This window comes from Alligator mississippiensis, chromosome 1 (assembly GCF_030867095.1).
Source record: "Alligator mississippiensis isolate rAllMis1 chromosome 1, rAllMis1, whole genome shotgun sequence".
In the NCBI taxonomy this organism is placed as follows: Eukaryota; Metazoa; Chordata; order Crocodylia; family Alligatoridae; genus Alligator; species Alligator mississippiensis.
In genome coordinates, this window is record NC_081824.1 from 63,762,618 (window position 1) to 63,790,112 (window position 27,495).

The window sequence follows — 27,495 nt, forward strand, 5'->3', positions numbered from 1 at the left end:
ATTTTTTTTCTGCCCTGCACATCCCTACCCACTCCCACTCCTCTGCCCCACATGCTGGGGAGTCCTCTCCCTCCTTTACAGTCTCTCCCAACCATACCTCCTTCTTCACAGGAGGACCATAGTTATCCCCAAACCCACTCATCTCCTTCCACTTCCCCTTAAGATGCATATTATTCAAAACCTAAACAATAACAAAGGGATATCATGCTGCCCCATCTCTGTTCCTGCCAAAGGAGACCCTCGTGCAGCATCCTACGACTCTCCATGGTTAGAGAATGGCTTGAGGCAGGGGTAGAGAATGGCTTAAGGCAAGAGTTCTCAACCTTTTTAGACTTCAGGCACTCCTTCATAACTATTGTGAGTTGAGGGGCACCCAGTTTCAAAAGCTGATGTGATGGGCTAGCTGGCAGTGATCTAGCCCAGGGGTTTTGAAAGGGCAAAAGATGATTGGAGGACTTGGGATTCCCTTTCCTCACTAATCAGGCCCAGATTCACCCCTCATGTCCCCTGATTGGCCCCTTGGGCCACCTGGAGGGGGATAAAAGGGGCAGCACGGCTGACTCAGGGAGAGACCAGTGAGGGATTATGAGGAAGGAGCTTTGAAGAGCTGAGCCAGAAGCAATTGCCCCAGAAGAGCCTGAAGGAGCAGGACCAGCAGGCAGCAGTTGGACCCTCAGCAGCACGGTGTGTGGCTGGCAAGAGCGGCATCCTGCTGGGCTCCAGGATCCCCTACAAGAGGCTGTGGCCAGCAGGAGGATCTGAGCAGCGACTTGAGGGGTCCCAGCTTGGCTTCCAGCTCCTCCAATCAGAGGCCAGGCAGCTTGACGTGAGGCCAGGGCTCCAGGAAGATCAAGACCCCTAGCAGATTAGAACAATACTAGCAGTGGTGGCTGTGCAGCAGTGTTCCTACCTACCATGTGGGAGATCTAAGTTCAAGTCCTGGCTTTGGTGACTTGGAGTGAGTGAGCTAATGAGGGGAAGTTCCTCTTGCAGTAGACAGGAGCCATTGTGTTTTTCCTCCCCCTCCAGGTGACCCAGGCCCTATATTCCTTTGACATTTTGTATTTTGTGCCTTTTTATATTTCCCCAACCAATATTGTTTGCTCTGTTGTTTGTGTTTTATATTTTGTTAACCCTGTTTTTTGCCAATGATTGTAAGTGTCTAACCTTTGTTGAATCCTGCCCCTTGGGGCATTGTGGTGTCCACTATACCCCCCCTGATTATGCCTGTTATGTTCCCTCATAAAAAGGTATGGTTAAGTCCCCAGTGGTGCTCTGGCTCTGCTCTATAAGGGGAGGAGAATCCCTATACCTCCCACAGCACTTGTGCACCTGCTCTGATCCCTTCAATTGGAAAGGGGGTACCTTTTGGAGTACCACCCGGGTTACACTAATTTATATATTACAGATCTTATTGCCTTGCAGAGGGGCCAGGCAATGGGAGTGGGACATAAGCCAGGTGGGGACAAGGTTGAACATGCCCTTATCTGCTTAGCTCCTCATGCATCACGACACCCTTCACATAGGGTTGCCAACTCTGTTTGAATCTATTCCGAGAGGTTTCCAGAACACCAGGGTGCCCACAACATGCAACACAAATATGCCTGAGTGCTTGCGTATGTCAGTTACAGATTACGGTGTGTAGACTTTACATCAGGAAGGCAAACACACATTACTATTACATTTTAAAAACCCGCTGGACTACTGTATAAATCAGATTCAATATTTATTTTAATGAATGCCCTTTCATTTATCTCCCAGGTGACTCTCAGCAGTCTCCTGGAGATTTATATCTAATTCCTGGAGACTCCAGGGCAATCCTGTAGGGTTGACAACCCTACTTTCAGAGGATCTGGCAGCACCCCCAAGTGCTGCGGCTCCACAGTTGAGAACTGGCTTATGGGGACGAGACTCCAGGTGGAGGAAGGGGTGTGGGGAAAGTTGCTGTTCATCTGCTGCCTTGGAGGCTGCAAGTGAGAGAGCAACAGTGGAAAAACTCTGGTCATGCCATTCACTCTGTTTTGGCAACTGCTCTCTGCCACTGCATGGCACAAGCCTATTTGACGTGCATTGGGAATATAGGCCAACGCCCACAGAGTGAAGCTGACACGAGTCTGGGCAAGAGGGACCCAGAGCCTGACCCAGCGAATGGCAGCTCTTATGTTCTGGTGGGTTCATGCATGGTGCTCCCATGACCCCAGAGGGAAGGGGCACAATGACACGTATGATCAGTGTTGCCAGGTGCCTGATAATTATTGTATTTGTACAATAATTCCAACTGTTGTATGATGCAAGATCAGTAACAGTGAAAACGTACGATCATTTTTTGAGCCAGCTAATTAATGCAGTATGTGCAAACCTCAAGTCATTCTCAGGGAGTCTTAACCAACGCCTGGGTTTGGTGTCAGCACTTCCTCATGAGTGCTCGCCTCCAAATCAAGAAACGCTTCAGCTTTGACCCAGCTCTCACTGACTGGGGGATACAGCAAGCAAGAAAAAGTAAACAAGGCTAATTTGCATAATTTTTCAGTGTACGGTCACTTTTTTCAGCACATGTGATAATTTTGAGCTTCCAATTTCAGATTTGAATAGGAGTACGGATCATTGCATATTTAAGACCAGACAAGGATGCCTATGATTCCCTGTGTGGAGAGGGGCATTCATGTCCTCATGAGGCCAGGAGTATTCTGGTCTTTAACCCTGTTTGTCCGAAACGCGGGCACATATCAAGGGGATCCGCACTGTGGGGGCACCCAATGGAACTGCCTGAGGCCTCTGCTCCATCCCGCAGCTGGGAAGATGTTGCGCCACCATCCCCCCTCACCACAGAATAGCAGGGCAGGCGCCGCCATTTTACCCGTTCCCGCCTCAGAGCCCTTGGCGCGAAACAGCCAATCGCGTCGCAGGAGCTGCAGCATTCGGGCCAATCAGAGCGCTTTCCACCTCACGCCGCCGAAAGTTCCCCGCGTGGCGCACGCGCGAGGGTGGCGGCGCTGCTATGTCGGACTGGGAGGCAGACAGCGACGGCGACGGCGGGGGTAGTGGGCCCGCCGCCCTGCCCGAGTGGCGGCCTCCGCCGGCCCCGTGCGCGGGCAGTGGGGAGCAAGCGCGGAGCCCGGAGCCCGAGCGGGCGGAGGCGCGGGGTGGCCGGCGGCTGGAAGCTTGGCGCCCGCCCGAAGCCGGCTCCGCCGCCGCCCGGGGGCCCCAAACCTGGCAGCGCCGCGGGGAGCAGGGCGTGGAGCCGCTGCGATTCCGCCTGGATAGCACCGTCATCGGGGCGCTCATAGGTGCGGGGCGCCGTGACCCGCCCCACGCGCATGCACAGGCCGGTGGAGGCGGGGGCAAGGGGACAGGCGGGCCAGGCGCCTCCTGCCGCGGAGTGGGCTTTCCCCAGTGTGTCTGCCTTGCACCCTCTTGTGTTTGCCCTGGGGTGTTCTCTGTCTCCTGCCCCTTGTCTGGAGTTTCCACAAACCTGCTCCCTTAGTTGCTGGTGGGTTAGGAACTGCCCTTCCCCTTCTTGGGGAAATGTAAGGGCCTTGTTACAGGGTAATTTGGGCACTCCTGGAGCTTTGAGCCCTTGGATTGTCCCTCTGTTAACACCTGAAACTAGTTTGAAGCACCGGTTAGGTGGCTCAAAATTATGCCACCCTGAGGCAGGATTATCTAATCTGTGCTGCCTAGTTTGTGCGGCACTAAGGTATAACTGCTCCGGGCTATGTGTTAGTGTGAATCTATGAGATGTAATTAAAGCCCTTAGATGTTCATTTTGGTGGCAGAGTAAAAAAACAATTCTAATGACAGTGACTGATACTTTTGAGATGCAGGGCCTGGTGGGATGAGGGCAGGATTGCTGTAATCTGTGCAATGTGTTTTATAACAGGTCGAGGGGGAGCTAAAATAAGGGAACTGGAGGATTTATCGGGGTCAAGAATCCAGGTAAGGCACGCCATGCTTGGGCAAGTGTTTTTGTTGTGGTTCTGTCCAGAACGTGCTGATTCTTCTTAGAGAATCATAGCAGAGAAGTAGGGCTGGAAGGTATCTCTTGAGGTCATCTAGTCTAACCCCCTACCTGAGGCAGGATTATCCCTCGCCAAACCATCTTGTACAAATCCAAAACTACAGAGTCAACCCTGATATAACACCTTAATCCAGGGGTGGGCAAAATGCAGCCTGTGGGCCAGATGCGGCCTGCCAGGCCATTCAATCCGGCCCGTGGGGGCCCCAAAAAAATTTGGAAAATTAATATTTGTCTGCTCCTGGCTGCCTCTCATGTGGCCCTCGATGGCTTGCCAAAACTCAGTAAGCAGCCCTCCATCCAAAATAATTGCCCACCCCTGCCTTAATTGGCCCTGGGTAAAGCAGGGGGTCCATGATAGCCAACATCTTGTTCTGCAGCAAAGGTTGCCAGAAATATTCTTCAAGAGATTCCAAAAGGGCCAGAGGAAGGCAAACCCCCCCCCCTCCCCCCAGTCTGTGCTAATCTAACCATGGGATAAAATTTCTTCTTGACCCCAAATAAGGCAATCAGTCTGACCCTGAGTGGAGGGGCAAGACCCTCTAGCTTGGAACCTCATGACTTAACTCCTAGCAGGAGCATTAGGTTAGCTCATTCCCAATCTCCAACCTTGGCTGTAGCCAACATCCAGTGCCTCTGAGGATGGCTTAAAAAAAACAACAACACTGACACACACAGCTGCAGGAGGGGAAAAAATTCCTTCCTTGCCCCACGTGGCAACCACTAAAGCCTAGAAGCATTATCCAGAGTAATAGCTGTAGGGTTAACTGAGAGACTGACTTGACCAATTCTTCATCATGAGGTTACTTATGTTATCACTGTTATACCTAGTCTTTTCTGGGGGGGGGGGGGGGGGGGGAGAACAATAAAGAACAAGAAAATGAGCGCACACATTTATTTAATCTGTAAAATACAGTTTGATAATGTGATGTTTCCTTTTCTTTTAAGTGACAATTAGAATGAACAAAATATAAAATTTGAAATCCCATCTTTTGTTATACATCTCGCTTAATAGCAAACTTAAAGAAAAAACAATGAATGGAATTATATGCATATGTTATAATTTATGAGTGGAGTGCTACCTAATAATGTACAGCTTTCTAAATCTAGATTATAAGGGGAGAACATGAGGCTGAAGTAAAGATTTTTGGCAATGATGTTACACAGAACAAAGCAAAAATGTTGATTGATGATCTTGTTAAAAGGTGCAGCCAAACCTACCCAGCAGAAAGAACTGAGAAAGGTAAGAAATATATGCTGCACCCAGGGTCTTTCCTGAATCAAGTGCTTTTTAATAACATTGGAATTGTAATTTGTGCTGAGGTGGGGGTTATGGGCTGTACTGTAATACAAGAATTTTTGCTTTAAGCAACCTTACATTGGCATTATCTGGAATCATTAAAGCCTAAATAAAGTTAGGGTATCTTCTTTAACTCTATAAATGGCATATATACTGGTCCCATGCACCTTCAGCAAATATAGAAATATACCAGGTCACAGTCTTTACTTCATTGCATAATAATTCTTTACATGTATATGGTCACTGCACTTAAAGATGTGGACAAATAAGTGTCCAACAAAGAGCAACAAAAACGATTGGAGGTCTGGGAAGCATGACATACAAGGAAAGGCTGAAAGAACTGGTGTTAATGAATCTTGAGAAGAGAAAGTGAACTTCAAATATCTGAAGGGTGTGTATGAAAAGGATGATAGACTGTTCTTTGGACAGCAAGAACAAGACGAGTAGTAGTGTTAGATTACAGCAAAGAAAATGTAAGAGAAACATCAGGAAGAACTTTGGCTTTTAGGTTAAGCATTGTGACATGCTACCTATAGAGGTGGAATCTTCCATCTCTGGAAGAGATTAGGTTTGTCCACCCTTGTTAGAAATTATTGCATATTGGACTAGATGACCTTCAGAAGTCCCTTCCAGCTCTACTTATTTATGCTTTTGTATTAGGCAACAGCATAGGTCAGTGGTCTCCAGCCTTTTTAGCTTGGAGGTCACTTTTGGAATTTAAGAGGAACTGAAGATCTACCCCCCCCCACTCCTGCGTAGCAGGTAAATGTGGGAGGGGGGAGGGGAAAGGGCTATTTGGGGGTGGGGCAGGCATGGCAGATTGAAGCCCCAGTCCTACCCTACTCCCTCCCTCACTGCTGGGTCCTCAATCCCCCCCTGTCCTTCTCTCTCCCCCCCCCCCCCCCCACAGCAGTGAGTGTAGGGTAGATGACAGAACCAGGAGCGGCTCTTACGGGGGGAGGGGGCACATGCCCCTGGATCTGCACATCCGGGGAAGCTCCGGGCTCTTCCTGGCTGGGCTGTGCTCAAACCAAGCAGCTGCAGTGGAGGCGCTGGGAGCAGGGTGTCCCCACTTCCAGCGTCACCACTGTCCAAGCCGAGTGCAGTGCAGGCCTGGCCCAGTGGGAACCGGCGCAGCCTTGTAGACTGCATCTGTCCTCCCCCTTCACCTGCCAGCTGCCGACTCCCGTGTCTCTGGGGAGGGAGTGGGAAGGCTGCACCGGGCTGTTCCTGCTGGGCCTGGCCCATGCTGTACTTGGCAGCAGTGCTGGGAGTGAGGATTGGGGGGGGTATGGTCCCCCACCCCATGGCCCCACTCCCAGCTGCTGCAGCCACCCAGCTTGAGCACAGCCTGGCTGAGAAGAGCCCAGAGCATCCCTGGCCCCAGCCTGCCCTGCCTTGTGTGCAGATCCTCCCAGGCTGCGTGCCCCCATTCCTGCATCCCCCAGACAAGCCACTTGTGGCTCCCTACCTCATCCCACCCTGGCTGTGCAGGGCCTGCTCCCACTCCCTACCTGCAGCCACCAGTGCTGCCCCGCGTTTGGAGGGGGCACATGCCCCCCGACCTGTGCACAGTGGAGGTGGCTGTAGCTGCAGTCTGGGCTTTGTGCCCTGAGCCCCGCTGCACGTGCCCCCTGGGCCTCCACCTTTTCCCTCCCCCACGGACTGATCTGCTGGGCTAGAGGGGTGGGCATGCACACATGACATGCTCAGTCAGCCCAGGATCAACTTCAAGAGGATCTGATGACCACTGGCATAGGTAAATTGCATGGGTTTTTGCCATGAAAAGAGTAAAGTAGGCCTGCCGCCCCCAGGCACACACTGTGCCATGTAGACTTCTACTCCTCCCCCAGTGTAATGCACCAGTGCCCTGAGTCTCCAGGCTGCTGACTGCAGGTGGGCCTGCTCCCAAGGGTGGGGGCAGGCAGCAAAAGAATAGAGGAGGCCCAAGGACCCTGGCAGCAGAGCCTAGTGGCCACAGCTTAACCCACTGGGGGCTGCATGTGGTGCCAGTCGGACAGCTGTGGAGTAAAAGATCAAGTAAGGTTTCATGCTACAGTGTAATAAAGTGAGAAATATGATGTGTATTATTCTTATACTTATGTTGTATATATCTGAGTAACAGCTGTTTTGCATTGAAGATTTGGTTCTGTGCTTATTGCTGTTTTGTCTGTTTGTAAGCTGGCAAAGGCTATGTGCATCTTCAGGTCTGGTCTGAGGAACTGAAGGGGAAGGCAGAAGTTGGAGCTGAGAGTTGGGTTCCACATTTTTGAGAGGGTAGAAATAGAATTTTTAAGAGTTGTGTACTTTAGTAAAGGTAACTGTGATGCCTGGAGACAGTAGTAAACTAGCAGCTAGAAATACTCAGTATTGCGTTCTTTAAACTTCCAGGATATGTTGCAGCTAATTGCAAGCTGCTGTTTAGGAGCACAATAAACCAAATGAGGATGAGGTTGAGAGACAGCACTAAATTTTGGGACTCTAGTATCCATGTTGCACATAGTTAATATCTCTCCCAGAAAAGTTTTAATTTAATAAATCAATTTAAATAAAGGCATTATACATGTCTGATATCTTTGGGGAAATTTAGTCATGCTTTTGTTAACTGTTGCAGAAACTTTTTCAGGGGTTTAAAGAAGCAGTATTTCTGTCTGCCACTCTGAGAATTCAGTTCCTATTTTATTCCACTTTACATACAGTTCCTCAAAACCCAAGTAAGCCTTCATTCTACCTGATTGGTCTGCTTGGGACTTGCTGGAAATCCTATCAGTGTTTCTCTTAACTAACCAAAGATTGTTGAAGTGCCCCACACTCCCAACCTCTTCCCTTTTTTTTGCCTTTCCTAAAAATGCATCTGCAGATCTTTCTGGCCTGAAATAAAATTGTTTGTAGATTTATCATCTATTTCTCAAGAAAGGACTTATCCCAAATCCTTATTTTTCTATTTTTCCCCCCCTCTCCAACAGCATTCTTCAAACATCAGGATTTCAGCTATAATGATTCCCAGGACAGTAGTTGCGATTTTGTAAAGTGTAGAAATGCCCCACAGAAATCAGTGATTGACTGGACATCTCTACGAGAAAATAAAGCTAGATATGAAGCCATGAAGTGGGCAGGTTAGTATTGCAAGTTTTGGAAGAGTGTGATCCTGGGCTTGAAAATATGGTCTTAGATATCTTGCACTTAACAAATCTGTTACAGGTGGAAATCATTTTAGCTTATGATGTATTGACAGAGCTGCATGTTCTTCGCTGTCTGAATCTTGTTGGACATGGAGTGTCTTCTTCCCACTGCCACTCACAGGCATGTTCCAAACTTGGAAATATACTGGTAAAGATCTATCTGCGTGCTCTTGGTGGTAGTGGCCATCTTTAAGGGCCTAAGTGAGGTTGGAAGAAGGCCCATTTATACTATTAGACTGGTGTAAACTTGGCAACTGTTCAGGAGAGTGTTTAAAAAATTACATAAATTTATTAGGTTAAGGAAGGCATAACAATACAGCTTTCTAGAAAGTCTTAGATGAAAGTTTTTAATTCCTAGCAAAGTATTAATAAATAATCAAAATTGCATAGAAAGCATATACCTCAAGGATGTAGACTTAGGTATATTGTTAAAAGTGAATTACGTGCCATGTGTATTGCTGTATTGTAAATATAATCTCATGCTACGTTTAGTTAAAGAGTTAGAAACTTTAGGGGTGAGTAAAAAAGGGGTAGTCCTGTTACTGAGTCTGAAGGAAAGGAAACAAGAAAGTGATGAGGAGGCACTCCAGGCCAGCCAAGGAAAGAATAAGTGCCAGCCAAGGAAAGAATAAGAAGTCCTCCTCAAATCAGGAACTACAAATTCTGGCCAATTTGCACCTTCCAGGATTACTGAAGAATAATTAGTTGCCAGGGGTCCCAGGAATATGATGAAACTTGAAACAAGTCATCTTGAAGTTCTGTTAGAGATAACAGAGTGTGCACATGGGCTACATCAGGGTTGTCCGGCTTGTGGCCCATGGGCTGTGGACATCCTGCCTGGAGTTAACTTGTGACCTGTGGGCTTCCATTCAGCTATTCTTCCAGCTACTGTTTCTGCTGCTGCTAGGGTCCCTGGGCTCCCTCTCCTTTTTCTGGCTTCTGTTTCCTGCCTCGGGGATAGAGAGTTGCTTTCACGATCCTGTCTTCCCTATGTTGGTCCTCTGCTAGCTGAGAAAATGGGTAAGAGGCAGCTTGAGAAGCACTTGGATAAGCATACATCTTGGAGGTGATTAATTCTTTGTATATATGCTACAGGCAACTTCTGTGTATGGTGTGCAAGCCCTGGATGGTCTGTCAAGGGAAGTACCAGAATGCAGACAGGGGGGCTCAAGCCTCTAGCTACATAGAGCAGCGGGAACAGGATATTGCTGTGAGACAAGGTGTCACTCCAAGAGCCAGGTTTATGTAGGCGTTATTGCCAAGAGCCAGGTTAACCATTCCCTAATTCTGCACATACTACTGAATTCTGGGTTTTGGATTTTCACTCATTATAAAACTGCAGTGATTGCAGGGCCAGGGAAGGAGTGACACCTCTCACAGCAGCATCCTGCCTCTATTCTACTGTGTGGAGAGGGGACACAGCTTAATTTACAGCATATCTGCCAAAAAGGTTGGCCACTACTGGTGTATCTTGTGCTTTGGGAATACACAAAAAAGCTGGGTTGTAGACCTGCCTTATGTCTTTATTGATGGTTAACCAATCAAGTCATGAGTATCTTTGTTGTTCTTTTTCTGTGCTTGTGTGTGGGAATAGCTAGGCAGTGGCAGGGTATGCCACCGCGATGGTATAGACATGCTCTGTCTATGAGTGGTTCTCAACCCTCATAGGGATGCCAGGGCATGGGTGCTGCAGCCAAGGTGGTGGCCAGGTGAGAAGTCCATGTACATCAGGAAGTGTTGTGGAATGCATATGTTCTCTTGCCTTACTGGTTCTCTGATAGCTCTGAAACAGGAAGGAGAGTTGACTAATGCTGCAGCCCCTACTGGTCTGCACCTTCCATCTCCACCTCTCCCCTCCCCAACGTTCCTCAAAGAAACAGGCAGACGGTACAGTTCCACCTGCCCTTTGTATCTGTTTCTCAGCCCCCGATAGGTGTTAAAAAGAAGATGCAGTGGGATTTGATGTGCAATCCCAACAGTCGCACCTCCTGTCACGCAACGTGTAGATTGAAGTATGATTGTGGGACTGAGCATACAATTGAGCAACAGAACCATGTTGCAAATGCAGGTTGAGCCCTGAATCATGATCCCGGATTCCCTCTGCACCTACAGTCTTCATTCATGTTGCTGGGAGCCCCGTCAGTTGACGGATCTCCTAGCTGGAGGAGCTATGGTAGTTGCTGAGATGCCCAGCCTTGGATGCACCCCTGTTCCTGGGAGCTCCAAATCCAGCTGGGGCTCCAAGCCACTGGGGTGCACCATGTGCTTCTGTAGCTAGAAGCCCTGTCTGTTACATAGCTCCGAGCTTTGGAGGGGGCACCCTGTGGTCCTGCACCTGAGAGCTCTGTCAGCTGATCAGGTCTCCCAGCTAGGAGAGCCCAGTGTTTCCTCAGCTAGGACCTCTGATCAGCTGACCAGTCCTCCTAGCCTTTAGAGTCTGGGAGCACTGGCTATACCACACGTTCAGTTAAAAAAGTGTGTTCAGAACCAGTGACAAAGTTAATGCACGCATTTTGTATAACTTTGATGCGTATGCCTGGTTTCACCATGCCATTAATTGAATGAACGTGTGGCCAGGTCACTAAGATGTGATTAACAAGTTAATCAAGTATTAAGTGTAATGTGTCAGGGGCCAAAGAGGCGTTACAGGGTCAGACTAGGAAGGGATACAGCATGAGTTCGCTCTCCCACCTTCTTTAGAGTCATCAGAGAACTCTAATGAGGCAGGAGAGCACTCACATGCCACGGCCCTTCCTGGTCTGGCTGTACAGCAGATGTGTGGGGGTCTTCTACCAGCTGGCAGTAGCAGGTCACTGACAGTTGAAAACCACTGAGGTAAGCTGAGACAGCACCCTTAATCATTCTCAACTGGGGCTGCTACTATATTTAATAAAGTTGGGGTGCTCTGACTCCAAGAAGGTTGGGAACCACTGTTCTGAGTGGTCACTTGTGCTTTTTATGTATTCAGCTAAAGCAGCTTGTTTATTGTAAAGTGTTATGCGAGCTCTGTTAGAATATTTTTAAAGACTCATAATTGAGAGATAATTTTTTATACAGGATCTGATTTTTTTTCCCATAATTTTATTCTGTTTCTATATTCCCAGCAAGGCTTCTACTTCTAATTTGTTTTGTAGTGTGAGGTACATGAGGATTCACATATTGAATCATTTTGATCTCTTTAACCTTAAATTTTGATTATAATATTTTTAGGCTTTTATCTGCAAGAATTTCTGTTTAAACTAGTATGCTATAAAACAGTGGGAACCACCTTTTCAGCAAATGTGCTACAAATTAGCTCTATACTCTCCTTGCATGCCACGCTGATATCCTTCCTCTGCCCAATCTACTGCTGTACTTTGTCCTCCCAATTCCCCCTCCTTTGCTTTTGGCTTCCTGCCTGTTGGCTTCTGTGCTGTCTGTCCCTTCCCTGATCACAGGTGCCACACTTGTGCTGTGGGTTGGCCATTCCTGTTTTAGAAGATGCACATAGTGTAATCTTCAAAAACTATTTTTTATAGCAGCCTGTCTTTTTCCTAATTGTTTTTAAGATTTACCTCCAATTGAGAAAAACTTTTACAAAGAATCACCAACGGTTGCTTCCATGTCACGAGAAGAAGTAGAGAATTGGCGGTAAGATTTTTTTTTATGTGAAAGTAGCTATTTGCTCATGTATTGGAATTGTAATTGTTCATGTAGATAGGCCTTAGTGTGATAGTTTCTAAATATTTTAAAATGTTGTTTCTGGCAACAGTTCTGCAGATCTTTATTTCAGGTTGAGTATTAGTTGATAGACATTACTGTTTTGGGGGGAAACCCCAGCAGGTACTGGCTATTGTTTCTGTAAAAAGTAAATCAATTATCTTTTCCTTTCTTGAATTTCAGAATAACATTATTTTACAGGTTCTTTTTAAAGACACTACTTATGTCTTTTGCATGTGGTGAGACTAAATTGGAGTCTTTTAGTATGCTGTCTTGGTGTGAAGAAAGGATTGAAAATTCAGCAGAAGATTCACTTACCTAACAAGCAGTGGACTCATCTAGGACTTGAAATTTAAAACAATAACTTCACAAAAAGTGAAAACTAGGCCACATTACTAAACATGAGTATAGGAATACATTATGGGCATATAGATTAAGAGAATTAGAAAGACTAATGGACAAATCGATGATACAGTTAGCAAGGAACATAAAAGACAGCAAAAAAGCATTCTGTAAATATGTTCAACGTAAGTGAAAAACTGAGGAAAGAGTAGGTCCCTTACTGAATTGGAAAATGGAATTAATATTGGGTGGTAATGAGAAAGCTGAGGTGTTTAATGCTTGCATTCACTTCAGTGTTCACAGAGACAGTCAACAGTCATGATGAGCACAGTTGACAGCAAGGATGAGGGGAATAAATCGGTCTAGGATAGGAAAAGAAGAAGTCAGTGATTACTTAGGCAAGGTGGATATATTAAAATTAGGAGGCTGGATAAGATTCATCTTAAAGTACTCGTGAAAGTGGCTGAAGTTTCTTTCAGGGCCACATTATGGAGGTTAGGTGAGGTCCCAGAAAAGGTATCTTTAATATTCATCTTAAAAAAAGAACCAAAAAAAAGACCCTGGAAATTACAGATTGGTCAATCTAACTTCAGATAGCAAATTGCTCATCAAGCATGATCTGGGGGTGGGTGTGGCCAGGAAGGGACAGAGGCCTGCGTCCCTTATCGGCCCTCCCCGCCACTGCTTCGGGCTGGGGCAGTTTACACCCCCCTCACCCACCTGCTTCAGCCCAGGGCTGGGACCGGGGCCGTTCCCCACCTCTTCCCTGCCACGTTGGGCTGGTGCTGGAGCCTGGGCTGCTCCCCATCTTCCCCGCCTCCCACCCCTCCCCGCCACTTCGGGCTGGGGCATGGGCCGTTCCCCCACCACTACCACCTCACCCAACTTCAGGCTGGGGCTGGAGCCTGGGCTGTTTTCCCCCCCCTTCCCCCCACTGCTTTGGGCCGAGGTCAAGGCCGCTCCTCACCTCCTCCCTGCCACTTCAGGCCAGGGCTGAGGCCTGCAACCACAGCAGCGGTTGCGGCTGCAGCGGGACGCAGCCACCAGTAACCCCCCATTACCTTCCTGTTCCCCTCCCTCCTCTGTTCCCCGCTGCTTCCCCTCCCTGCTGGCTGTTGTTGGGGGGGAGAGGGGGCTCCAGCACCTGGCTCCAAGGAGCAGACCAGGGGAGGGGAGGGGCGAGATCAGCACTGCTGGCCTCCCCCCTGCTCCATCATCTCCATTATGGCAGCACTCCAGTCCCTGTTGTCCCCCTCTGCCTCCAAGGAGCAGGGGAGGGGGGCCTTGCCCCCTTCTCCTCCAGCCCCTCAGTCCCCACTGTCAAGGTGGCACTCCACTGTCTGTCCCTGTCTGTGTAGGGCACTTGGATTGGCTGCTGAGACAGCCAATCAGAGCAAGAATAAAGCATTATAGACAGACAGACTTAGGCTTTTGTAATATTAGAATACTTGTAAAAACACTGGAGCATGCTATCAAGAAATGTGTTGTTAAGATCTTGGGACTGTAGTTCTCAACCCTTTTAGACTCGAGGTACACCTTCAGAAAATGCCAGTTCTTAGTGTTCACTTATTTTTTGATTATGGAAAAATAATAGAGCAATTCTTCTGTTGATATGAACTCAAAGACCACAACAGATCAAAATGTTTTCCTGTTTGAATGGATTCCTATTTGAAATCTCTGTGTTTATCGTGAATCATGAGTATGTGTGTTCACCCCATGGACCTGTAAAGGGATCTCGGGGTACCCTTGGTTGGGAATCACTGTCCCAGAAAATAACAGTTGATAAAGGACAGGCAGTGTGGATTTGTCAAGAGCAAATCATGCTTTATCCACCAGACTTCTTATATGGTATGTGAGAACAGCAGATGTGATGCATCTCTACTTCGGTGGGTCTTTTGCTGCTGTCTCCCATGACATTCACACATGGGTGACTGGTGCCTCCTGAGTCTGTGGGGGCACCAGATTGCCAACTGGGGGGTGAGGGGGGGCTCCCCCAGCAGCCCCTCACCAAGCCAGTGGCAAAACCGGAAGTGCACTTCCAGTTTCATGGCTGGTGTAAAACGTGCACCTGGCATGCACCCCCTCCTCATCACCAATGCAGAGCTAGTTGGATTGTTCTGCTTGAAGAGTAGTCATCAGTAGCTTGTTGCCTAATTGTGAGAGGATATAGTAAATGGGTTTCTTAAGGCTGTGTCTTGGGTATGATGCTTTTCAGTATTTTCCTTAATGACTTGGAAGATTGAATTCAGCATACACTCAAATTTCAGAGGGCACCAAGCTAAGTGCACTCGTAGGAGATTAGGATTTAAAATAAACAAGATAGATTGGAGAGAGTGTGTGGAATAAGTTAGATAAAATTCAGTAAGGATAAGTGCAAAGTACCACATTTATCATAAACGCATAAATATAATTTGGGGAATGGCTACCTAGGCTGCATTATTACATGAAAGTCCATGGGATTATAGTGGGCAGCAAGCTGAATGCAAGTCAACAATGTTTCTATTGTTGCAGAAAAAGCTAGTACCATATTGGGTTGTACTATATTTACTCTCATTATAATCATCCTTTTTTCCCCAAACATTTTGCCCACCGAAGTCATTACACACACAAGACAGGAAATACTACAGCTAAACAAGGATGATAATTCTGTTTTCAAATATCCATCTCTACTTCACCAGCTTTTGCAATCTGACAGGCAAGACTGTGGAATGGAGCTACTTACCATGCACATTCCCCACATGGCTGTATTCCATTTTTAAATAAATAACATATTCAAAAATAGTTTTCTTAAATATGTTTCTTTGGAAAAATAGGTAGTTTTTAAAAGAATAATACATTTTTCAAAATATTGAGGCAGTCTTCAGGAGTATGCATTATATAAGCATAGCTATTACATGTACAAATGCACTTGTATCAGGACTGTCATGCAAGTCGCAAGAAATTATACTCTTTTTCACACTGATAAGGCTTCACCTCAAGTACTGTATCTGGTTTTGTATACTGTGATTCTAGGACTCCAGAAGACAGCAATAGAAATTATTAGAGGTTTCAAACAGGACATTATGAGGAACTGAGATTTAGTCAGGAGAAGAGAAAAATAAAGATGATTTGATAATGGTCTTCAAATATATGATTGCCATATGTATGGTGATCTGTCTGCACAAGGGGACTTAAGAAATAATGGGCTCAAGTAGCAACAAAGAAAATTTAGGCAAGCGAGGACTTTCCAACTATCAGGGTGACTAAATACTGGAACAGATAACTTAGATTATCTTTGGATGTTTTTAAGATAAATACTTGGATTATATAGTTTTGACAGGGATGATCCTACCTTGAGCAGGGGTTTGGACTAGAACTAGATGGCCTCCTGAATTCCCTTTCAGCTCTACTCTCAGGATTTCTGCGATTGTGCTCCGAACTCCCTTTTCATCATTAAAGCCTTCCTTGGCATCTTTCAGGCATTTAGAGAATACCAGGCATTTCAGTTAGGGTACATAGGCATGTCTGTAAGTAACAGAAATTCAGTTAATAGAATTGTGAAAAGGAATGAACCAAGGACTATATATGACTAAAAATGTTTCTGATTCTTAAGGGTGTAGGTTGTAGCCATGTTGGCCTAAGGTCATAGGTAGACAAGTTTCTTTGGGTAAATCTGGTATCTTTTATTAGACCAACTCAAATAGTTGGAAAAATTCTTCTTAGCAAGCTTTTGGGTTTAAATACCCTGTGTCAGGCTGAGGAAGCATCTGCAGTTGGTGTGTGCTGCTCTTGGATGGAATGAATAGTAAAGAAGCCGGAGCCTGGGCTGATATGCGTGCAAGACAGGCAGTCAGTGAAGATGTAAATTGAGGAGTCAGTGGGTGAGAGAGAGACTGAGCAGGGTGGGTGGGGACCAACTACGTTCATTCCCCTTTCCCCCTTCTCCCCCCGTTCCCCCTCCCCAGCCTGTCTCTCTCACCCACTGACTAAATATATTTAGTTCTTTTTAGACTTTTCTCGTTAACATAGACGGGGGTGTTGGATTCACCTTGTACCCCAGGCTGGATCTGAACTGTGGGTCTTCTTTTGGGTCAGATTTATAGGGTAAGCGATGGACTGTGGCAGCAGTGATGGGACAAGCAGCAGCCAGGGGTGGCCAGAAGCTACTGTAGAGGCAGAGGTGACAGCATAGCAGTCAGCCAAGGGGCAAGCAGAGTAGTGGCAGTTCAGCTGTCACTCACCTCGTGCCTCCAGCAGCCGTTTCCATTGGGACCGTGGATTCTGTGGCCAGCCCTGCCTCTAAATTCCTTAACCCACTAGCAGCCCTGAGGACTTGATGTAGTGGCTCTCCATTCTCTATATTTGACACCTCGAACCCAGAGTATGGACAGATTTAATCTTTGTAATGCACCAAGCACTCCATACAGTAAGGGGATAGATACTACCAGATGATAAAATGATTTAACTTGGTCTATTCTGCCTCAAAATTACCCCAGGAAAAGAGAACAACTTTTGAAGTGTTTCCAGTTATATTTACATGCTTCAGCAGAGTTTAATCGAGAGGGTTTGTCTGCCAACAGTGCTTGATTTCCTTTCCCCTTCCCGCTACTCTTGAGGAGCTGCACTCAGACCTCCACTGCTTCACAGTCACAGGACTCTATTTAGCATGTAACATTGTCTATTTAGACAGGCCTGACAGCATGCCAGGCATTCGCTAGTCCCTCCTCCTGTCTGAAGTCTCTCTCAGCTTCTCAGGTGCAAAACGGTCTTGAGGATCCTTAGTGTGTCACCAATGGCTTGCATCCACAATGTGTAAACCAGCATCCTTGGTCACTTCTGCATGGTCCACAAACTGAAAGCAGAGAGAGGTCATTGGTCTCCTTGCCATCTGAGCAGAATACCCAGTGTTTGCTGCAGAAGAGCCACCAGAGCCAGGCCATGTATGAATGGATAACTTCTGAATAGCTGCTTGGCAACCAGCATCAGTGCTTCATCAAGGTCAAGTTACTTAAGGAGCTGTATAAGAGAGCCTATGATGCTAATTGTGTCTTGGTTGCCTGGAGGGTGATTTGCCACTATTAAGACAAGTTGTTCTGGATACTGTCCAGTGATGATTTTGCCTTAGAGCCCTACTCCATTGTTTACTCTGGTGGTTAGTCCAGGGCCATCTGATAACTCCAACAAGACTGAGCGTGAGGAGCCTCTATTTTTTGTCCTGTCCACAGCTGAGAAGACCTACAAGGGTCAGGATAAGTTTTGGGAGTTCCTCCTCCCATTCAGAACTAATGAGCAGGAGGTGTACCAGCCGCTGCAGCATGACAGTTCAGATCCTACTGACATGAAGCATCTGGGGCCATCCTGACAGACCATCCTCTTGACTTCCCAGCTGAGCCTCCCTTTCCTGATGACTCCATCTTCCTCCCCTCCCTCCCTCCTCCCCCCAGTCATAGTCAACAGGCAGCCAGGAGGAAGTGCCAAGATGGCTGCCCATTCAACCATGTGGTGAGTTGCCACATTCCAATATAGTGATAGAATTCATGAGCATCTTCTTCCCCCCTCCTCTCCTCACACCTATTGCCCTAGTAATTTGGCACCCTGCAAGTGGCCTATTGAAGGGTTGGATAAAAGACACAGGTTACCTCATGTGCCCACTTGGGAGTATATGTCTTTTGAAGTATGGGGAGCTAGGGCTGCCTCTCAGAGTTGGGAGTGGTGAGGTAGTCTAGGTGTCAAGTGGACAGCAAGTTAACATGACAAGATGCTCTCACACTACTCTAACCTTGGGCAGGCAGTGAGCAAGCCTTGGTAGTGTTGGGTAACAGTTCAAAAACCATTTTCTTTTGGTTTCTGTTAAGAGCAGACATGTTTTGACTATATAATAAAAGGTTCATTTTGTTCACAAGTAATCACTTAACATGTCCCATGACTTGTTCGGTCTTTAATAGAGTGCTCTCCTTTCACTTCACAGCCTCGTATCAATAAAAGTTTGCCACGACATCTGAGAGTTACGTTCCAGGAACTTAGCTTTTGATGCTCAGTATTAGTCTGCAAGCCCCCAGGCCTCTAGAAAGGTATTCCTTGGCCTTGCAAATAAACATCCAGAACAGATGGTACTCTCTGGCATCTGGATAGTCCCCTTGTGCCCTCCGTGCTTTGAGGCACCCAAAGGTGCATTTCATGGTCATCTGGCAGCTGCTCAGTTGGTAGCTGAGCAGTTCCATTCTGGTATTGCCCAGAATTGCTCCATTCTGGTGTAGGGTTTCATGAGCCGTGGGAGCAGTTGGGTACATTGGATGTGAACAGTCATTCCTTCCAGTTTAATGCTACCAGCAAACTCCTGGCATTGTCATGGGTACCAGGTTCCTGAAGACCCTGGCATTATGGATTTTTGCTTGACCAGCTATGGTAAATCTTTTGTGGTAGTCCACACTATGATACAGCATAATGAAGCAGCCTTTTTGGTTGATTATGTTTTGAGCTATGGTGAGTGGATGGTGATGTAGATGTTCAGTTCAGAAACCCTGCATAGTCAAATTTACGCAGAGGACCTTTGATACTAGCTCCATCTAGATCAGGCAGCACACCTCCCAGATGACTGATCCAGAAATGGACTCACCCATGCTGAAAGAATAGATCAAGGCTTTCAGATGGCAAATCTCTGTGGCCAGGAGTGTTCTTTTGCTTGTGACTTGATGCTGGAGCAACACTGGCCCATCTCTCTGAAGGTGTCCTGGCTTATCCTGAAGTCTTGCTGCTGCTACTTTGTCATTCCAAACCCCTATGATTATGCACTCCCACCAGTTGTTATTAGTCTCCCTGGCCCAGAAGTAGCACAGGGTTTACAAGTGGTTCTAGAGGAAGCTGTCCTCTACAGTGTCTTGGCTTCATCCTTTGACATGTGGTAATCTGGTGAAGATCAAATACCATATCTCAAAGAAATGCCTTTCAGGTGACTTGGTCATGCTACTGTGTTGCCATGTTGGTGCCCAGCAGCTAGAAGATGAGCAAAATGGAGAGCATTTCCCAGTAGGGGATGACTCTCAGGCAGGAGAGGAAAGATAACCTCACAGTGCTATTGGCAGGGGACTGCAGGGTGAGGAGGTAGTGAGCTTCCATTCCCAGCACCTCTAGGTGACTGCAGTACTTGTATAACTGACAAACCCTCATGAGAGGTGACTAGCCAAGCCTGTGGTAGGGAGCATCCTGTGGAAGCTGTAGAAGGTCAGACAGCAAGTGGGCTCTCTCTCCCATTTGGCCATCCCTAGGAGCCTCCATATATCAGTGACTCTCAGCCTTTTAAGAGTTGGGGCACCCGTCCACAACTTTGGAACTTTGCAGCATCCCTAGTTAAGAACACCATTGTTGTACTACTGCTTCCCTCAGTGCTTCCCTCTGGTTCTTAGCCAGGGTGCAGCCATGCATTCTTGGCAGTGATACATGCTTGTATTAGGCTTTTCTGATTTAAATAGGCAAGAACAGAAATGTAACTGAGTTTTGTCATGTACAAAACTCCCCTCTGCCCCATGGGTTAGAGGAGGAAGGGGAGGGGAGAAGGATGGGTTTTACCTGTCATGGTTGTACCTGCACCCAGATGCTTCAGCCAGGTGGTGCACAGGGCTGCTCCAGCCCAGTCTGATCCCTTTGAACAGCCAGGGTAAAGGGCTGTGGCCAGACCACACTGTTGCAACAGTCCTTCCCAGTCCAACCCTATGTGCTCTTCCCAGAAACAGGCACGGGACAGTCCCACCTACTTGATGCATATTTGCTTCCAGGAGGAGTATGTGGGATCAGACTAGAAAGGGCTGCAGGAGGAACATGAGCTCCAACCACAACTGCTTCCCGATCTGCTTCTACAGGAGGTGCACAGGGCACTTCAACCTGGTGGCAGAAGCAGTGCCCACATTATAACACCCCTTGAAGGGGCTTGTGGCACCTCATTTGAGACTTGCTATCATAGTTTGAGGCTGAGATGCTGGGATCTCTCTGCTTTCTGGCCCCTAGCTGCAGATTTCTGCTACAGCATGGCCTTCCAGCATCTTGTGAAGCCCTTCAGCTGGGAGGGGCCTGTACCTTTATCTGTGCAATGCTGAAGCACTTTAAATTGGAGTGGTACGTGAAGCTCTTTTCATGAATGTTTGTCCACACCTTTAATTGCAAGCTCTTAAATTTCAAGCTTTTGTTCTGTCCTAAGTTTGTAAACTTTTAAAATTGTTTTTCATGGATTTTCTAAGGATCTATTCTGGTTAAAGCCTTTTTAGGGATATTTTCACCATTAGTGCTACTCTCCTGTGACTATCACATTTACAGTGGAATAAGAAAGCAGCAGTAGTGTGGTTTATTTAGTAGTTTGTCTGCACCTCTCCTCACACAGAAATCTTATATTCACTTCTTGATCACACTTTCATACAGTTACTAGAACACATAGTAAATGTTCCTGTTTGGTCTTCTAGTTTTCTGGTTGTAAAACTACATAATTTTTTTTTCTTAAAAAATTGTTTTGTGCAGAAAAGAAAATAATGATATCACTTGTGATGACTTGAAAGGAGGTGAAAAGCGCTACATCCCTAATCCTGCATGTAAATTTGAAGATGCATTTAAGCATTATCCTGATGTTATGGCTAACATCAGGAAAGTTGGGTTTCAAAAGCCTACTCCAATTCAGGTACTGTGGTGTTTAAATTCTGATTAACGTTGTCATAACTTTTAAGAAAACGTAATTTTGATGCCAGACATTTTTTTTTCAGTCACAAGGTTGGCCAATCATACTTCAAGGAATTGATCTCATTGGTATAGCACAGACAGGGACAGGGAAGACGTTAGCCTATTTAATGCCTGGATTTGTTCATTTGGATTCACAACCAATGTAAGGACTTGTTTAATTTATATTTATTTATATTATAGCCAGGCTATCTGTTTTATTGTAAAATGGCATTAAAATTCAACCTGAGGACATTCATAACCAGTAAGTATTGTACTGTATCTACTCATATAGCTACTCTGTTAAACCCCTAGCAGCTGACTGACCGGACAGTTCCTTCCTCTGCAGCAGCAGGATTTGCCCCAGAAGCACCTTGAGAATGTCTCTTCAACTTGTGCAGATATGCACATTTATTTTCCTTTCTTCTCCCCTTTTCCCCTACCATTTCACTTTGTTAAAGGGATACCCTCAAGCTGCTGCTTGGGCAGTCTCTTGTGCTGTAAACAGTGCTGCTGAGTCAGTATGATCTTAGCAGCATTCCCTTGTGTAACAAATGCATCCCGCATGCATTTCAGCAGCTGTTTTTTAAAGGTGCATATAGTATGTGAAAAAATACAATATGAAACGTATTAGTTTAAGAAATTTAGTTCTGTTTTATCTAAGAAACTCTTAAGATGATAATTGTCTCGTATCTTACATGACTAGTTTTCTGGGCATCTAAAGTTTCTTTCTGAATTGTATTGAATTCTTGTTTGCAGTCCCAGACATCAGCGTGATGGACCAGGTATGTTGGTCCTCATTCCTACTCGAGAGCTGGCTCTTCAAGTAGAGGCAGAATGTTCAAAGTATACATACAAAGGAATTAAGAGGTAATCATTATCCTTCCCAGTTTTTCAGTAGTTGAACCATAAGATACAGACAAAATACGTTATCTTAATATAGCAGACAAGTCAGCATGCATTCAGTTTCCCTCTTTGAGATTTGGGGAAGGTGTATTCGAGTCTATCACACTCTTTATGATAGAGTAACTAAATATTCCAGTTGTCTCTTCTTTTTGTGTTTCTTTTCAGTATTTTCTCAGTAGTTGGGTTTCCTCTGAGATTACTCTCTTTCTTCTATGTTTTCTGATGTCAGAGTATTTGTGCGTGTATATTTTCTGTTTTTCTTTCAGGATGAAGTTTATCTCAAGGCCACATTTCCTTGTCTCCCTCCCCCTGAACCTTCCTTTCCTATGTAGTCTTACGTCATCTTGCTGCTTTAATTGATTCAAGCTTCCCTATCTTTCCCCTCAGAGTTGAAACTTCTAGGAATTACATTTTCATGATATTCTCTTGTAAATAAGGTATTGGACATTCTTCCCAACAGTAACTGTGTTGCATTTATTGTTTACCTCAGAAGGTTATCTTGCATGTTGAAACTAATGACGGATCTGCTATCCAAAGAATTTCAGTTCTCTGTTACAGTGCCTTTTTCAGTGATAAGCTTTTTAAATGTTAAATGTTTCCACTTTGTGATAATGGGGAAATTTGGTGGTAGACAACTTGTTCTGGCTGTGCGCTAGAATGACCCATCCCAGGTCCAGAGGCTGGCAGACAGGCAGATGATAGGACCTGCCCGCCCGCAGTTGGCACTCATCCATGTAGTGTCATAGGGATAGTCCCCCACCAACAAGGCCCCATGCCCATCCAGGGTTGGATGCAGGGGTTGGATGGGCTGGACCTGGGCTAGAAGCAGTAGGCTACTAATCCCTGGTGTAATTTGCTACATCAGGTGGTCATGTCAATTTGAGGTCAGCCTTAGTATCCTTATTCTGCACTTTTATGTTGTTAGGTTGATGTTCCCTCAACTTCCTTTCCATGCCCTACCCCTCCCCCTTAAATCATACATCTCTCTTCTCTATGCCTGTGGGTCAAGTTTAATAACATAGTTGTCAACTCAGCTCATACTTGCACTGTTTAAATTTCATGTCCAGGTTAAGATTTCTAAAAAAAAAAAAAAATGCTGTGAGAAATATGTTCAATATATTTGAAATAATTAAATTGTATTTGATGCATCCCTTGCCTATTGTAAAGTCTTTTCCTCTTGAGAGCAGGGTAAAACAAAAGAGAGATCTTATAAATGGTAGGTAACATGGTGATACTTATTTTTAGGGATTTGAATTGAACTAAACTAATTAGCTTCTGGAAATTTTTGTTTCTTAGTATTTGCATATATGGCGGTGGGGACCGAAAAGGACAGATAAACATGGTTACCAAAGGTGTGGATATTGTTATTGCTACTCCTGGTAGACTGAATGACCTTCAAAAGAACAACTTCATAAATCTGAAGAGCATAACATATTTGGCAAGTAGTCAGCAGGGAAAAGTAGTACACCAAATGGGGTATGGGTAAATTAAACACTGATGTTTCTTTTTAAAGTTTCATTTATTCTAATTAAACTGAGATTATAGATACAATCTTTGAGTCTTTCTTGCTACTGTTATTTTTACTATATCCATTGTGGACCTTGAAATAATTCCAGGGAACATTAGATTCCTGGTACAAATAGTCTTTCTAAAATTGTAAATAATTTGTGGTGATCTTTTTAAAGGTCACTTCATAACAATTTTTTAGAACTCTCTATTGTGATACTAAAAGTATTGTACTGTGAATGCTTCCAGTCTCTGCCAGTCCTAAGAAAAAATGGAGATAACAGTGACTTTGGACATCAAAAGGTTGACATTTATTACTTAATATTCTTAATTTTTTTTTTTTTTTTTTTGCACAGCTACCACACGCTTCAACAGCTATTTTGTTCCTTCACATTTTGAAATTATTTTTGATTTTTTTATTTAACCTTCAGGACACAAGCTAATCACCAAGTGTAATAATTTGGACTGGTTCTTTTTACAAGGTTCAGCTTGGGTACCTTACCAAGTAAATTAGGGCTGTTGAGAAAATAACTGGCAATAGGTGAGGCTTGCTACATTACTTTACTAGCAAGCTAGAACTTGCTAGTAAGGTAATGCGACATGCCTCACCTATTGCCAGTTCCTTTCTCCACGTTCATCTTGGAAATAGTGGTGGGCAGCCAGGTACATAGCTGGGGAAAACTAATAATTCAGTAAAGATGTTGGCAGTCCCCATCAGGATTTTGGCCAGATGCAAAATGGGAATGATAGTGGAAGATTGGAGAGTAACCTAACTTTCTCAGAGTAGAAATGAAGGTGGGAGGGAGGAGGAATGTGGAGTTTGTTTGTTTGTTTTTCAAGTTCTGTTGCCAAAGAAAGAATTATTGATGTTTCAACAGTGATACATGATGGTCAATTTTGTAGACATTTGCAGTCTTTCAAAACAAAGAACGTGGTGTGTATAAAAAGAGAACGAGGTGTGTTTCAATACAAGGTATAAATATTTTAACATGATGTAAACCCAGTTTAAAACCCTGTACTGTATCTGTGGGACATTTGAGTGTCCCATGGATAGTCTTTCCTCTGCTCGTTATACATTTGACCTTCTTGAAGGCAGCACTCAGTTCTGCCCTCTCCAGAATAAATCAGTATGCCCTTACCTGGATTATTGCATTCAGTTTTGAACATCTTGTGGAAATTGGAGTATCAGGTAGTTGGGGACACTGGAAAACCTAAAGAGAAGTAACAGAAGTAAAATTGATTGAAAAGGCAAACTTGAGTTTTCCTATTTACCCTCTGTCAGAAATCAAGAACTATGGAACATGGTAAAATTAAAAGAACATTAATGCAAAGCCAACAAAAGGAATTAATATATTGCAGAACTGGCCTCTGAAATTCATACCAGAATACATAACAGAGACATAAAGATAACATAAGATTTTAAATTCAGAAAAACAGTGGATGTATTACTAACAAGACTATTGAGGTGGTGCAGGTATTTGTAGTTTAGAAAGTAGTATTAACGTTTAAGTTTCTGCCTACCTTTCAGAGGGCAGTTGTCAGTTTATTTCCTGAAACAAATGGTGAGCTAGTGATCTTTAAATGTCTATTGCAAGCATTTATTCTCTAAAACAATTACCAAGAGTATGATACAAAACTGGGGCAAACTTCTGGGCTGACCTAGTATGACTGCTCATATGCTGCCTTTCCCTTCCTCTCCAACTACATGAAAAGCCCATTTTTTTTAACCTGGGAATTACTTTCTGCCTTGTCAGAAAAAAGACATTGTAAAAAGAGTTGGCTGCTTTTTCCCATCTACAAAGTATTCCAACCTTGAAAACCCATCAGAACATAAATAGCTTAATAAAAGCATTCTTAAATACAGGCAACAACAGGTTAATTTTATCTTAAGTGTATCATCTGCTAGGAGCATAAGACAGATGGGGCTGATATAACTAAGGGGGTTACCAGAAAACCTCTGAACCTTAGATATAAGGGAACAGAGGCTTCGGACTTTTTTAGAATCTCATGCTTGAAAGTTAAAGGAGAAAAGTGTGGTGGAACTAAATGTCCTTATTCTTAATTTGCACAGGAAGTGGAAATAAATGATTCTGAAAATGACTTTAAGAATAAAACTACCTCTTAATTGGAGCCTTATATGTAGTGTCTTGCTAAATGCTTTTAACTAAGGAATTGTAGATGCTAATCTTGTTCCATGTAGGTTTTGGATGAGGCTGATAGGATGCTAGATATGGGATTTGAACCTCAAATAATGAAGATCTTAATAGACATACGACCTGACAGACAAACAGTCATGACCAGGTATGTGATTTTTTTTTTTCTCAACAACTTAGAATTCAGGGTGGTGTGCAAGTATATATTATTTATAGGGATAAACAAAATAATATAATATTAGTAGTTTAATAGAAGGCTTTTACTAGTCAAATCAGAGATTCAAAGGGTTGGAAGGGACTTAAAGGGTTATCTAATCCAGCCTCTTGCTGAGATGTAGGGTTTACTCTTCTTAAGTCATCCATTTGATTTTGAAGTCCAGAAGTTAACAAAGTAACCTGTTATTAGCAGCATTTGGCTGAGGGCAGCAGCTCTGACAAGACTGAGCCTTGGGAGCTGGAAGGAGAGGGTGAGTCATGTATGGGGCCAAGAACATTCAGCCATGGTGAACTCATGCTGTGGCAGGGAAGACTGGAAAAAAATTCTCTTCTACGTTCCCAGACTAAGATGTTTATCTTATTTGAAGTTGTGTAGTATGCAAGCAAATGCTGTAATTGGTTAAATCTTTTGTCAAGGTGTGTCCTTTCCTAGTGTATATAGGGGAAAAAATTAACTCAAGTAGGGTAGGCTGTCAATTTCTAAATTAATATTTAAGCTGCTGTTACTTCTTTTTGAGAAGAATTAAGTAATGGTTCAAGTAATTTTATCAGTTCTTTGATTTTTGAGTTACTGGTCATATTTTAAACTGATCCTGGACTTGTATGTCTTATAGAGATATGTCTCCTGTCTTAAAAGACAACTAAGGTTAAGTATTTATATTATATCTAATTTGTAACCTAACTGTGAGTGGTTGACCATAAAGTGGAATTGACATGCCACAGGAACAATGGAATGGCACTTTGTGATGTTTCAGGGAGCACTAATTGTCTGATCTTATGGCCAGTCTTCCCAAGTGGAATAGTACAATGTTTCTCTCGTCATTCCTCCCACATAGTGTCTGAGAGCCCCTGGAAGAGTGTTTTTGCAATAGTCCATCAGCATACGGATATTCAGCCCTAAATCGCTTCAGAATTACTCCGTTCCATGTAGCAACCTTCTTGGGGTCTAGTTTTCTATGGCTCGATAAACCTTGCTGAAGTGCTATGCCAGTGAGATTGAGGTGATGCTTGTAGGTTTAAGTAAATGCTCAAAGGCAATGGTAGAGTGGCCAGCTTCCAGCGTTAGCATCTGTGGGGAAGTAGCACGGAAGAAAATACAGTCATTGTTGAGGACAGTGTGTATATTCTGAATGTAAATAAAATTTACATTGTTTGTGCCCAAAAGCTTGGAATTAAAGAATTTTTTTTGCAAAAATCTTGTTGGTCTAATAAAAGATATCATCTCTACTATGAGTCCTGATTGCCTTTTCCTCTAGACCAATATGGCTACAACCTGGATACCTGACACATGGAAGATATCAAATTTTAGCCAATTTTTTAAAAATGAAATCTTCATATTTTCACAAGCAGGAAGCAGCTGTGACCACCTGAAACCTGAGATCCTGCTCCTGCCTTTGTTTCAAGGTAATTTGCATCATCACAGATCCTCACAGGAGGTCAGATGCTCCGTACCAGCTATAAACTGACTGCCCCAAGGAGTTCTCCATCTATTGACTCCTC

The 27,495-nt window shown here is 44.7% G+C and overlaps 1 protein-coding gene across 4 annotated transcripts in view; it reads left to right on the forward strand.

The window, feature by feature from the left end:
- Nucleotides 1-2,927: 2,927 nt before the first annotated feature.
- The window catches only part of DDX43 (DEAD-box helicase 43), a 55,568-nt gene continuing 31,000 nt past the window's right edge, over nt 2,928-27,495 (forward strand). For 2 of the 4 annotated variants that reach the window (XR_002093323.2, XM_019496880.2), the window contains exons 1-10: nt 2,928-3,287; nt 3,881-3,936; nt 5,126-5,258; nt 8,282-8,431; nt 12,046-12,127; nt 21,023-21,179; nt 21,262-21,380; nt 21,974-22,084; nt 23,417-23,558; nt 25,827-25,927. Coding sequence is in view for 3 of the 4 variants with exons in the window: in XM_019496880.2 (XP_019352425.1) it covers nt 2,999-3,287; nt 3,881-3,936; nt 5,126-5,258; nt 8,282-8,431; nt 12,046-12,127; nt 21,023-21,179; nt 21,262-21,380; nt 21,974-22,084; nt 23,417-23,558; nt 25,827-25,927 (1,340 nt within the window). In the remaining variant the exon portion in view is untranslated. The remainder of the gene's footprint in view (nt 3,288-3,880; nt 3,937-5,125; nt 5,259-8,281; nt 8,432-12,045; nt 12,128-21,022; nt 21,180-21,261; nt 21,381-21,973; nt 22,085-23,416; nt 23,559-25,826; nt 25,928-27,495) is intronic. The other 2 variants (XM_019496879.2, XM_019496878.2) reach the window with 2 other exon arrangements.